This window comes from Vipera berus, assembly GCF_964194415.1.
Source record: "Vipera berus genome assembly, chromosome: 5".
Classification (NCBI taxonomy): domain Eukaryota; kingdom Metazoa; phylum Chordata; class Lepidosauria; order Squamata; family Viperidae; genus Vipera; species Vipera berus.
This window is the reverse complement of record NC_138207.1, coordinates 10125928-10137927: the sequence shown is the minus strand read 5'-3', so window position 1 is coordinate 10137927 and position 12000 is coordinate 10125928. Positions and strand designations below refer to the sequence as shown.

Here is a 12000-nt window from a genome sequence, read left to right as displayed (position 1 = left end):
TAGGAAACTGCGAGACTTGTCCCGACAGTTGCCCTCAGTCAGCACTGACTTAAAAGTACAAACAACAACAACAACAAAAAACAATAATAAAACATGCAATGTGTTTCACAGGCTTTAACTTTGTAATTACTTCTTATTAAGAGATACGATTTTCTTTCTTTCTTTTTTGTGCATAGATGGCAATAGAGACTCACTTTTGGACTTGGATAAATCATTTTGTTACTTGGGGGTCCATTGTGTTTTACTTCATCTTTTCCTTATTCTATGGTGGAATAATCTGGTAAGTAGTTAGTGTACCCAAACAGAAGAGTAGCAAAATATTGCTGCCTTAAATTCTTGCCATTAACAAAACCATGTTTGGACCTGTAAGCAGGCTGTGACTAGTGATACACATGTTTGTGTGTGGACACACAGTGCAGACGTGTGCGCACAAAACCTGTATTGCTGCATTTCTCTGAGCAGCTAGCTAGACGAACAATCTGGCACACAAGATGAAAAGAATAGTAAAAAATAGAAATGCTGTCATGTTACCCATGTGTTGTTCATTTAGCAGGGCTTTGTTGTTCTATGGTGGCCCTTCTTTGTTGCCCAAACTCGAAGATGCAGTTTTAATTCTACTTCGAAATAGAATTTGACATAGTATCAGAGATGGATGATCACACCAAACAGTGCTAGCTTTTACACGGGCAAGCTGTTTATAAAGAGGGAACAAACCACATTCACTAGCACTGATAATGTTACCTAGTTGGGTAACGAAATGTCTACAAGCAAACAACCAAGTCAAAACATACCAAGCACCCCAGAATTCCACCTTGAGTTACATGTTTTCTCTTTTTGGAGGAAAGGCAGGAAATAAATCTTAAGGAACAAATAAATAATTGATTATTTCAATGTCCCATTTTTCAAATATATGAAAGCTGAAACGTCTGCCACGTTAATTTTTTAGAGAAATGGATAAAAAGCTGATACCTCCAGAATTTTAGGGCTTAACTGTGCATGTTGACGTAGCTTTCAAAATGCAAAATACAATGACCGATTCACTAGGGGACAGTATTAAAAATAATAATGTATTTGGAATGTACTCCTCCTCCTTTTTTACTTTAGATTCTCAGCCCGTAAGTTTTGCTTCATCCATTTCTAAACCACAGCCAGCCTTTTAAACTTCAAATGTTTGGAGCTACATTCACTGATTGATTACTTAGGAATGCCAACTTACATCTCCTAAGTTCAAAATGTCATATGCCACAGCCTTCATTAGAGAAGCTGAGTGCTGGTTTTTATTATTATCACTATCCATATCCCTAGGTTTCCTCATTTATCTCCCTTCAGTGTTCTAAGGAGGTCTGTCTGCACAGATTCACATGACCAGTCAAAGTTGAATATGTGCAGTTGTGAACCTGCCCAGACCTTAAGATCAATGTTAGAAGTGACATTCTCTAGCCCCAAAGCCATGAGGCTGGTGGATACTAGTAGTAGGAACAGGGCTTTCTCTATTATGGATTTTATATCTTTGGAAGTCAATCCCTGGGAGATACAAGTAGCCCTAGATTAATGACCACAGTTGAGCCAGAATTTCCATTGCTAAGCGAGACAGTCAAGTGAGTTTTGTCCCCTTTTACGACCAGTGGTTAAGTGAACCATTGTTGTTGTTAAGTCAGTAACATAGTAGCAAAGTGAATCTGGCTACCCCATTGACTTTGCTTGCTAGAAGGTCACAAAAGGTGATCACGTGACCCTGGGACACGGCGACCGTCATAAATATGAACCAGTTGCCAAGCGTCTGAATTTTGATCACATGACCATGGGGGAATGCTGCATTGGTCGTAAGTGTGAAAAACAGTCATAGGTCACTTTGTAAAGTGCCGTTGTAACTTCAAACAGTCACTAAATGAATGGTTGTAAGCTGAGGACTACCTGTACTATAATTTCATCACTTTTCAATATTTAATATTTCTTACTGTTCTTAAGAGTGTCATCTAAATCAAGGGTCCCCAGGCCGTGGCCCACTACCAGGTTACGGCCTATTCAGAACCAGGCTGCACGAAAGGCGGGCTGAGGCACACACGCAGTCCACTCGCAAGTTGCTGGCCGGCATGCATATGTGCACACACTGGCCCACCACTCACGTGGCCCGCTTCCCCCCCCCCAGCCAAGCCACAAAGGTTCTGGACTGCTGATCTAAATGTTTTCCTTTGCTGCTTGTTAATTTCCTTTTTCTTGTGTCCTTTGTCCTTCCAGGCCATTTTTGCACACCCAAGACATGTACTTTGTATTTGTTCAGTTGCTGTCCAGCGGCTCTGCTTGGTTTGCCATAATCATCATAGTTGTCACTTGCTTATTTCTTGATGTCGTGAAAAAAGTGTTTTACAGACACTTACAGCCCACAAGTACAGAAAAAGTCCAGGTAACTTATGCTTATGAGAGGGGTGGGGTGGGGTTGATTAACATTTGATGTGTTGGGAAGATTCAATTTTTTGAGCATTTCTATGGATCTTTGTTGCTATTTTGCCTTCAGTTCTTAGTTTACTATAATTCTACGGTGAGTAATTTTTTAAAAAAATCTATTTTCCAGCTTTTAAAATGTAATTTTTTTGTTTTCCTCTTGGTCATATTGCAATGTAATGAAAGTATTAATAAAGCTAAGGAAGTAAGATTTCTAAAAAAAAATTAACTAAGACATGGTGAGATAGTAAATATCCAATGATTCAGTCGTGAACTAGTTCCAATCTTGCCACTCAATTGCTTATTTATTAGTGATGAGTAAATATTAACTTAACGTCTATCGTAATGATTTAATAATACATGTAATTGGGATTTGGGGTAGCTATTTTTTCCCAAGATACATAGATTTCTTGCATGGAGAATATTTAATATTTACAGCAGCATAACCTAGAATAGCCTTCCCCACCTAGACTCCCAGAGATGGATGAACTATAATTCCCCAAATTCCCAGCCGGCTGTGGAATTCCAGAAAAGTCCACACATCTGGAGGACAGATACCAAAGGGGCTGGTAAATGTTTGGAAACCCAGCAAGTAAAGCTACTGTAAGGAATGGGACTGATTAATAAATGTACCGTATTTTCCGGCGTATAAGACGACCCGGCGTATAAGACGACCCCCTACTTTTAAGAAGTTTTTCAAGGTTTTTTGTCTTATACGCCGGAAAATACTTACATGCCCTGCCCTCCCTGTCGCAGAGGAGGCGAAGGCCCGACTGGCCCCGCCGGCCCTCCCGCTGTTCCCGCGCTTCTGCTGGCCCCCGAGGCGCAGCGTTTCCCGGGCGGCAGGCAGCGCCGGAGGGCAGCCGCCACCCCGCCATGGCCGGCGCCCCTCCTGCTTCCCCCCCCCAGGCCTTGAACTTCTCCCATTCGGCGCAGGGCGGGGCAGCTCCGCCCACAGCCTCTTTTTCATGTGCCGCTTCCCTCACCGTCAGCCGAGGCGCGCTCGGCCCGGGCTCCCGGTCCCTCTTCCTGGCCGGCTTCCCGCCCTGCCCCTCATGGAGCTGGACTGGGCGTGCAGCCTCTCGGTGTGGCTGCTTTTCCTGGGCAGCCTGGCGGTGCGGCTCCTGCGCTCGGACCTGTTGCTGAGCTGGCGGCTGCTGCTGCGCGTGGGGCTGCTGGCCGTCCTGCAGGCACTGGGCCATCCTGCCGCTGCCCCTCAGCGCCGCGCTCACGGCGGCTGCCTGCTGGCTCGTCTCGGCCAGCACCGCCCGGCGGAAGCGCAGCATCGGACAGGAGCAGGATTTCCCTGCCGGCTCCCGTCTGACGCTCTTCCCTCTGAGGCAGCTGCTGCCTCAAGAGGGAAGAGCGTCGGACGGGAGCCGGCAGGGAAGTCCTGCGTGCGCGCGCATGTGCAGGACTTCCCTGCCGGCTCCCGTCCGACGCTCTTCCCTCTTGAGGCAGCATCCCCGAGGACTCCTTAGGAGCCGGGGAGCGATGCTGCCTCAAGAGGGAAGAGCGTCGGGCAGGAGCCGGCAGGGCAGTCCTGCACACACACGCACTCCCCAGCTGCTAAGGAGCAGCCGGGGAGTGCGCGCGTGCGCAGGACTGCCCTGCCGGCTCCCGCCAGACGCCACCCACTGATTTTCCGGCATATAAGACGACTGGGCGTATAAGACGACCCCCCAACTTTTGAGGTGATTTTCATGGGTTACAAAGTCGTCTTATACGCCGGAAAATACGGTATATTGAAAGAGTTCAGATCCTGCTAATCGTAGGTTCTTTTTTAAACTTTGGGGAGCGGAGTAACTTAAAAATCTGCTCTATAGTTCTGCTTTCCCATGTTTGAGTTTATCGTATGATCACTTATTGGTCATCTCTTGTTTGGAGAAAAACACTTTTCCACAGTCTTGTTGAGCTATTACTGTAGCGCATTTTCTGGGAGGTGTTACGAGAGCGCCGATGGCCATTTGGTTTCCATTACAGAATCATTTCAAATGCAGTAGAATCTGGCATTTCTGGAGTGAGACAAGTCAGCTTTCTCTGTGGTTCACAATAGCCTCAGAGTATAATCTTTGCAATGCATCCTGTACATTTCATGAAAGCAAAGCATTCTGCATCACTTTATGCTGCTTTATGAAAAATGACCATTATTAGAATCGTATGCTTCCTTACAAGCTAAAATTATGGTAATATTAACTATCACCTAGTTGGACATGCAGTAATCATCAAGTTCATTCAGCAGAATGAATATGCTAGATCAGGGATCTCCAAGCCTGACAAATTTAAGACTGGCTGAGGAATTCTAGGAGTTGAAGTCCACAGGTCTTAAAATTGCCAAGTTTGGAGATCCCTGTGCTTGATCATTCTTCCTTTTTTCACATACTGTAGTTAACGTGTGAAAGTGAAGTGCTGCCTCTTATTTTTTTAAATGACAGTTGGTTTTTCCTTTGAAATCCACTTATTAGGAGAGCCTGTGTGGTAGTGTGGAATGTCCTTGGATCTGTGCAGGATGCTGTTAGCTGGGCTTGAGACTTCCTAGCAAGATTAGGCTGTTGCAGTACCCACTATTACTCCCACAGATAATTGATGTGGTGTGTGCTTTGTGTTTATCTTGACCAAAACCACAGTGACTTATATTAAGCAAATAGTTATGAAGAGACAAATGGACACAAATAAAAGGCCTAGGTTAGATTACTTGCTCATTATCTCCTGTTCCTATGTTTTAAATGTAGCTATTTAAATAACACGGCAATCCTAATCTCTGTTTAAATCTCCTTCCCAATCAACCCCGTGCAATTAATACCTTTTTTAAAAAAAATCAGGAATTTCTGTAAAATAGAACAGCCTCCCCCAACAAAATTGAAATTAATAGATGAGTGGGGTGGGAGTACAGTCTGAATACATCCAGAGGGTGCCAGATTGAATATCACGGGTATGGGATAACATAAAGAGTACTGCTTTAGAGCGTGGGACCCATAATGCCCTCTCTTGAAAGCATGGATCTGAAGAGGGCACTTGCACTTAGAGATAAAGCAAGACTCTTTTTCCTGTTTCTTTCAGGAAGGTGTTTCTGTATGCTTGTAAGCATTTTATTTTCTTCATTCACTCTGTGATGTGCAGCTCATTAACTTGTCCACCTGGCAGGACTGGATCATGTTGGAAAGTTAATCAGATATATGTGCAGTAATGGAATAAATTGATTAATCTGTATCTGAAAGCTGCTGTCTTCTTACGTGACTGAAGATGTTGTAGTTTCCTAAATGTTGCTGAACTAGAACGTCCTCCTCCATTGGCCAGTCGAAATCAGGGCTGTTGCAAGTTGTACTTCAGCAAAATCTGGAATGTTCCGTGTTCTCCATTCGTGTCTTATTTGACAGATGTTGGCCGTACTGAAATCAATCCCTGTTTCTAGTTACATTTGATCAAATCTGAGGAAAATCCCCATGTTATGTCTACCTATATAATTGTATGCAGCTCCTGAATATAGCTCCATTTTTAAGAAAATGAAATGAATATTTGTTACTGTAGCTTTTCTGCCTCTTTAAGCAAAAGTATTTTCCATATATTATATTTTATGGTTCTGCTCAACAAACAACTTCTACTTTACACTTACTTTTATTGGAGGTTTATTTTTAAGTCATAAGAACTCCCCTTTCTACTAAGGTTGTCCAAAGATGATAAGCGGGAAAAGGGCAATTTTGATGATAAAGGAAAGCCAGGTAGGAAAAAAAATCTAGATTGCCCATTTATAGTAGAGAAAATGATCCAAGAAAAATCTAGGTCCATATAACTGATCTGACTGGCATCTTGAGAAAAAGCAAGGTCAAAATCTTTCTTTTTGACATACTACCTTAAACACTTCTTGCAAAATGATTTCAGTACGTATACAATATGTGAGAATCTGCTGATGAAGCAGAATAACACTCTTAACCAGGTTAGTGTGAAAACCTTCAGCTGCATTTACACAGGTAATCCTCAAGTTACAACCACAATTGAACCCAAAATTTCTGTTGCTGAGTGAGACAGTTAAGTGAGTTTTGGGGCCCCCTTTACGCCTTTCTTGCCACAGTTGTTAAGTGAATTGCTGCAGTTGTTAAGTGAATCTGGCTTCCCCCATTGGCTTTGCTTGTCAGAAGGTCGCAAAAAGTGATCACATGACCCCAGGATACTGCAGCTGTCATAAATAGTTGCCATTGTTGCCATAGTTGACTATGGGGATACTAGCATGGTCATAAACGTGAAATCAGTCATGAGTTACTTTTTTCCCCAGTGCTGTTGTAACTCCAAATGATCACTAAATGAACTGTTGTAAATCGAGGACTACTTGCACAGCATTCTAAAGGGGCAGAGTGTGATGGTGGAGTAGCTCAATCTATTGGGTGAACTGATTTAATTATTAACCAACTTAAGCATCTTGCATGTACCCAGCTAATAACTGCTATTCTCAAGATTTCCTGAAAGGTTTCTGTGCTAATGTTCACATCATTAAAGGTAACAATACAAAGTTCCTATTGAATAAACCTGTTATATCAATCTTCAGATTATTTTTATGTAATTAACTTGACCTTCATGGTGGACTAGGAGTCTGGCTTTTTAAAGGCTATTACTTGATTGAGAAACCCATGTCATTTCTTGTCGAAATTGATGCTGAAAGTCTGAGTGAGGATGAAATGTGCCATTCAGAAGTAGCTGTATTCCTTTTAAAAATTAGCTATATGTAAATGACTAATTTTTAACTTTAGAGCAAGAGAAGCAGTTCTCTGCCTAATTAAATTACATTCAAACAGCAAATCTGTGATCATCTGATTATACTACTACTTCATCTGGAGGGAAAAAGATTGGAAAAAGCCAGGTTAGAATCATGTGGTCACGTAAAGATCGAGGGTTTTTTAAGCGTTTCAAGAAATAACAAGATTTGATTTATTTATTTTGCTAAGAGATCCCAGTTAAATGGAAGTCCAATTCTATTGACAATAAAAACCTGTGTTTTCAAAAACAACCTTTTAAATTATTTTGCACTGTAAATACAGTCTTTGTTTTGAACTCTGATCACACAAGCATTTAAGAAGACCTTGAAAACCAAATTTATTTGCATCTAGTATCTATTTTAAATTTGTACTTCATTGTGGGGAAGTTCCTGAAGACCTGTTTTTACCGTGTGATATTTGCATATGCCAAAATGGCTGTTTCTCAATCCAATTGGAAGTGGAAATGCAGTTTTGATTTGACTTTACTTTTTTGTTTCTTGCTCTCATCTTCTATGCCATTATGTACTTCGTAGAAAGAAAGAAAAAATACCTCTAAGGAAAACATCTCTGTAATAAAACCCCCTTTTTCCCCCTTTTTAAAAAATAGGATGTGGTTATCTGTCCATCCCAACCCCCGTCTATAAATGCAAACGGCAGCTTTAAAATTCGGCAGCTAAGACTGAATGACATAGATGGTTTTAGAAAATGGCTTGCTTATATTAAGTCTCCTATGTGTAAGGAACACTGGTTTTCAACACCAACAGCTAAAGTCAAAGGAATTGTAACCAGGAAGTGAACTTAGCACAAATTCCCCTTAAACGATGCAGATGGGTATAAATACTTCCTGCATTAAACTGCCAACCAAAATTCTTCTCTGCCTTGATCATGTTGTCCCCCACCCTTAATCGTTCCGAAACCAGTGTCTCTGCACATATGTGCTTTGCAAATGAAAGTTGTATCTTTTTGAGAACTTTGTCCTGTGTCTGCCTTATTGAACAATGTGACTGCTTCTCACTGATCTGTGTGTTCCATCCCTTCTTTATCCACTTGTAGATGTACTCCAGCAGAGTTGCTTTAAGTGAGGAATGCATCGCACTACAGCCGTTGTCCAGGGCAACGAGTCAGCTGAGCAAAATTAGGTAGAGTAGGAGGGGCAGTTCTCCATCCAATTTTATGCATGATGAAGGTCAGCTAATCAGCACTAAGAGAAGGGGAAATGGCATGTTGGACTCTAGTGTGAACTAAGAGGGCAGTCACAGCAGCACCAGTTGGTACCTTTCTGCCTTCCCCTTAGCTTTGCTATGTATGTTCGCAGGCCAACTATAGCATGTGTTTCATTTCTTCACTTGTTACTTCTTGGGGTGGAGGGGCAAGGGGAAAATTGCAAGCATGATGATCGGGTGCAGAATCCCAGTCTACTCCATGTTCTGTGATAAAGATAACACTTTTTAAAATAATAATGATAATAATAATAATCAAGCATGGTCTGAGCGCTTCTGCCTAACTCAACCATCCATGATGTTAACAGTGCATGCGGCATGCACTGTCGAATAGAAACAGCTGCAGCAAGAGTCTCTTCTTTGCAGATCATTGTGCCTTTTGCTAACTGGTTTCTTTTTCCTCTTACTGTTTACGTAGCTCTATATTTATGTTTCGCATCTAAGTGTATTATCGGTATGTCTGCTTAACAGGACAGTTGATGGAAAGGGAACGGGCTGAGTGAGGACTTTAGCCGTTATAAACCTATAGCTGGTTCATTGGGTCAGGATTAAATTTGCCCAGAAATGGGATGCTAGAGACTAAGCATCCCATCTCTGGGCAATTAAGATAGAGCCATGGTGGGACAGTGAATGCAGTATTGCAGGCTGATTCTGCTGACTGCCAGCCTGACCAGCTCAAGGTTGACTCAGCCTTCTATCCTTCCAAGGTCGGTAAAATGAGGACCCAGATTGTTTGGGGGGGGAATATGCTGACACTATAAATCGCTTAGAGAGGGCTGTAAAACACTGTGAAGTGGTATATACTGTAAGTCTAAGCGCTATTGTTATTGCTAAATATAGGAGTAATTTGCACCAATATGGAGACCATACGCAAGACCTTGTTCTTAGTTACCAGATTTATTGTTAACATTGGGAACCAAATGTTCTCCCGATCAGGGAAACGTCCAGGTGTATGGACTTCAGCTCCCAGAATTTCCACCTGTGACTGTGACTACCTGGAAAATCAGGCAGTTGAAGTGTCTCTGTTTTGCGGGTGCCCAAGTTAGGGAGAGATGACACAAAAGGTCGTGTGTCTTTTAAGATGTAAGACTGACATTGAGCATGGTCTAGTTCTGCTTCACCAGCCAAGTTTTTATCCAGTCATTCTGCATGTGTGTCTTAACTTGTGTCACTCCCCTCTTTCCTTCCATCAGCACCAAATGATGGTTTAACCGTGGTAACTGCTCTAGAAATAACAAGCCCAATGGTCATTCTGTGCTTCTTCAAAAGAAGACTCGGTGAATAAGGAGCATTAAGACATCCAGCATGAATGTGTCCCTCCAAATTTGGCCAATCTAGTGATGGCAAGAGGAAAGCCTTGCTTAAGAGGTGTGCAGTGGGATTCACAAAGTCTGTCCGACGGTCAATCCTCTTTCCTGACTATTATGTTGAAGGCCACTGTGAACTAATAAATGCTGGTAGTGGCTTTGTTATTGGAAACACAAAATGAGAGAGCCAAATATATTAAATAGTAGAGGTTAAGCATATGCTTTTGGACAGCATTTTGACACGCCAAGATACTTAAACTGCCTCTTTGCTCCTGAACTAATTCAAAGCACTAAAAAAAAAAAATCTCCATGGTTGCTAATGTTTAAATATATTAATCTAGTGGGAAAGTCAATAATAATACGGAATCAAAACACAGGACCCAAAGCACATAATTAAGGCTCACGGCAGTGACAATATGTATAGGAGGGATCCCTTCCAAAAGAAAAGAAGGAAGCACCTCTGAAGACAGAGAGATGCATTCATTCATACATTTCAGAAAGGAGGAGAAAAGTGATGCAAGTATGCAAATGCATAATATTAATATAATATTTACTCTGTTATTCGTGATTAATAGATTAATATCTCCCGCCCTTCTACTGTTGCTATCTTCAAGAAGAGAGTGATTGTCAAGAAAGATGTCAGTGGGTTGCCAATAATGGTATGACAAAGTAGCAACAATGGTACATTAGAACATCTGCAAGAAATATCAATTGCCTGCAAGGACAGTCACTTAGACATGAGCCAGAAGTGCGTGGCAACGTCTAAAAAACCAAATAATAATAATAATTATTATTATTATTATTATTATTATTATTATTATTATTATTATTATTATTATTATTATTATTATTATTTTATTTGTATACCGCCCTTCTCCCGAAGGACTCAGGGCGGTTAAACAAGAGATTAAACAAGATGCCCAAAAACTATAACAATAAGTTAAAATACATAAAAAGCGATAAAACCCAAACCGATCACCCATCAGGCCAGGCCAACAATCCTTGGTTGTATAAACAGAGGCATAGAATCAAAATCACCTGAAGTATTAGTACTGCTTTACAAAGCTTTAGTAAGGCCACACCTGGAATACTACATCCAGTTTTGGTCACCACACATTACAAGAAAGATGTTGAGACTTTGGAAAAAGTGCAGACAAGAGCAACTAAGATGATTAAGGCCTGGAGACAAAAACATATGAAGAACGGTTGCGGGAATTGAGTATGGCCAGTCTAGAGAAAAGAAGGACTAGGGATGACATGATAGCAGTATTCCATTATTTGAGGGGCTGCCACAAAGAAGGGGGGGTGGGTGTCGACGTATTTTCCAAAGCACCAGAAGTCAAGACAAGAAACGATGGAAACTACTCAAGGAGAGAAGCAACCTGGAATTAAGGAGAAACTTCCTAACAGAACAGTTAACCAGTGGAACAGCTGGACTTCAGAATTTGTAGGTGCTTCATCACTGGAGGTTTTTAAGAAAAGACTGGACAGCCACATATCTGAAATGGTATAGGGTCTCCTGCTTGAGTAAGGGGTTGGACTAGAAGACCTCCACAGTGCCTTCCAGCTCTATTCTGATTGATTGAATGAATGAATGAATGAATGAATAACAGAGTTGGAAGGGACCTTGGAGGTCTCCTAATACAAACCCTCTGCTCAAGCAGGAGACCCTATGCCATTTCAGACAAATGGTTGTCCAATCTCTTCTTAACAACCTCCGATGTTGGAGCACCCACAACTTCTGGAGGCAAGTCGTTGCACATTAATTGCTCTGTCAGGAAGTATTAGTGGGACCACAAAATAGAGAAAACAATGAAAAATGAAGTAAAGTGTTCTGGGACTTTAGAATTCAAAGAGATATGAGCACCTGCCATATAACATCCCAGATCTAACAGTTGTTGATAAGAGACAAAAAAAAGTCTGGGTAGTGGATGTGGCAGTGCCTGGAGACAGTAGAATAAGAAGAGAAAGAACTGAAGAAAATCACAAAATACAAAGACCTACAAATGGAAATAAAACAACTATGGCAAAAGGAAAGCAAAGATAGTATACCAATAGTGATAAGCTCCTTGGGTGCAATCCCAAAGCATCTGAAGCAGCACTTGCATACCATTGGCAGTAACAAAATCCCCATGATCAATTGCAAAAAAGCAATTTTACTTGGAGCAGCTTATACCTTACGATGATACTTTTAATACCATCAAACAACATCGGCTTAACTCAGATCCTTGGGAAGGACTCCATTGGTGGCAATATCTGAGGAAGGGAACAGCGGTAGCAGCT

The 12000-nt window shown here is 41.6% G+C and overlaps 1 protein-coding gene across 2 annotated transcripts in view; it reads left to right on the top strand.

Annotated features, from left to right (window-relative positions):
- ATP11B (ATPase phospholipid transporting 11B (putative)) overlaps window positions 1–12000 on the top strand; it is a 99790-nt gene that overhangs the window by 75704 nt on the left and 12086 nt on the right. For both annotated transcript variants that reach the window (XM_081329005.1, XM_081329004.1), the window contains exons 27-28: window positions 177–280; window positions 2239–2404. In XM_081329005.1, the coding sequence (XP_081185131.1) occupies window positions 177–280; window positions 2239–2404 (270 nt within the window). The remainder of the gene's footprint in view (window positions 1–176; window positions 281–2238; window positions 2405–12000) is intronic.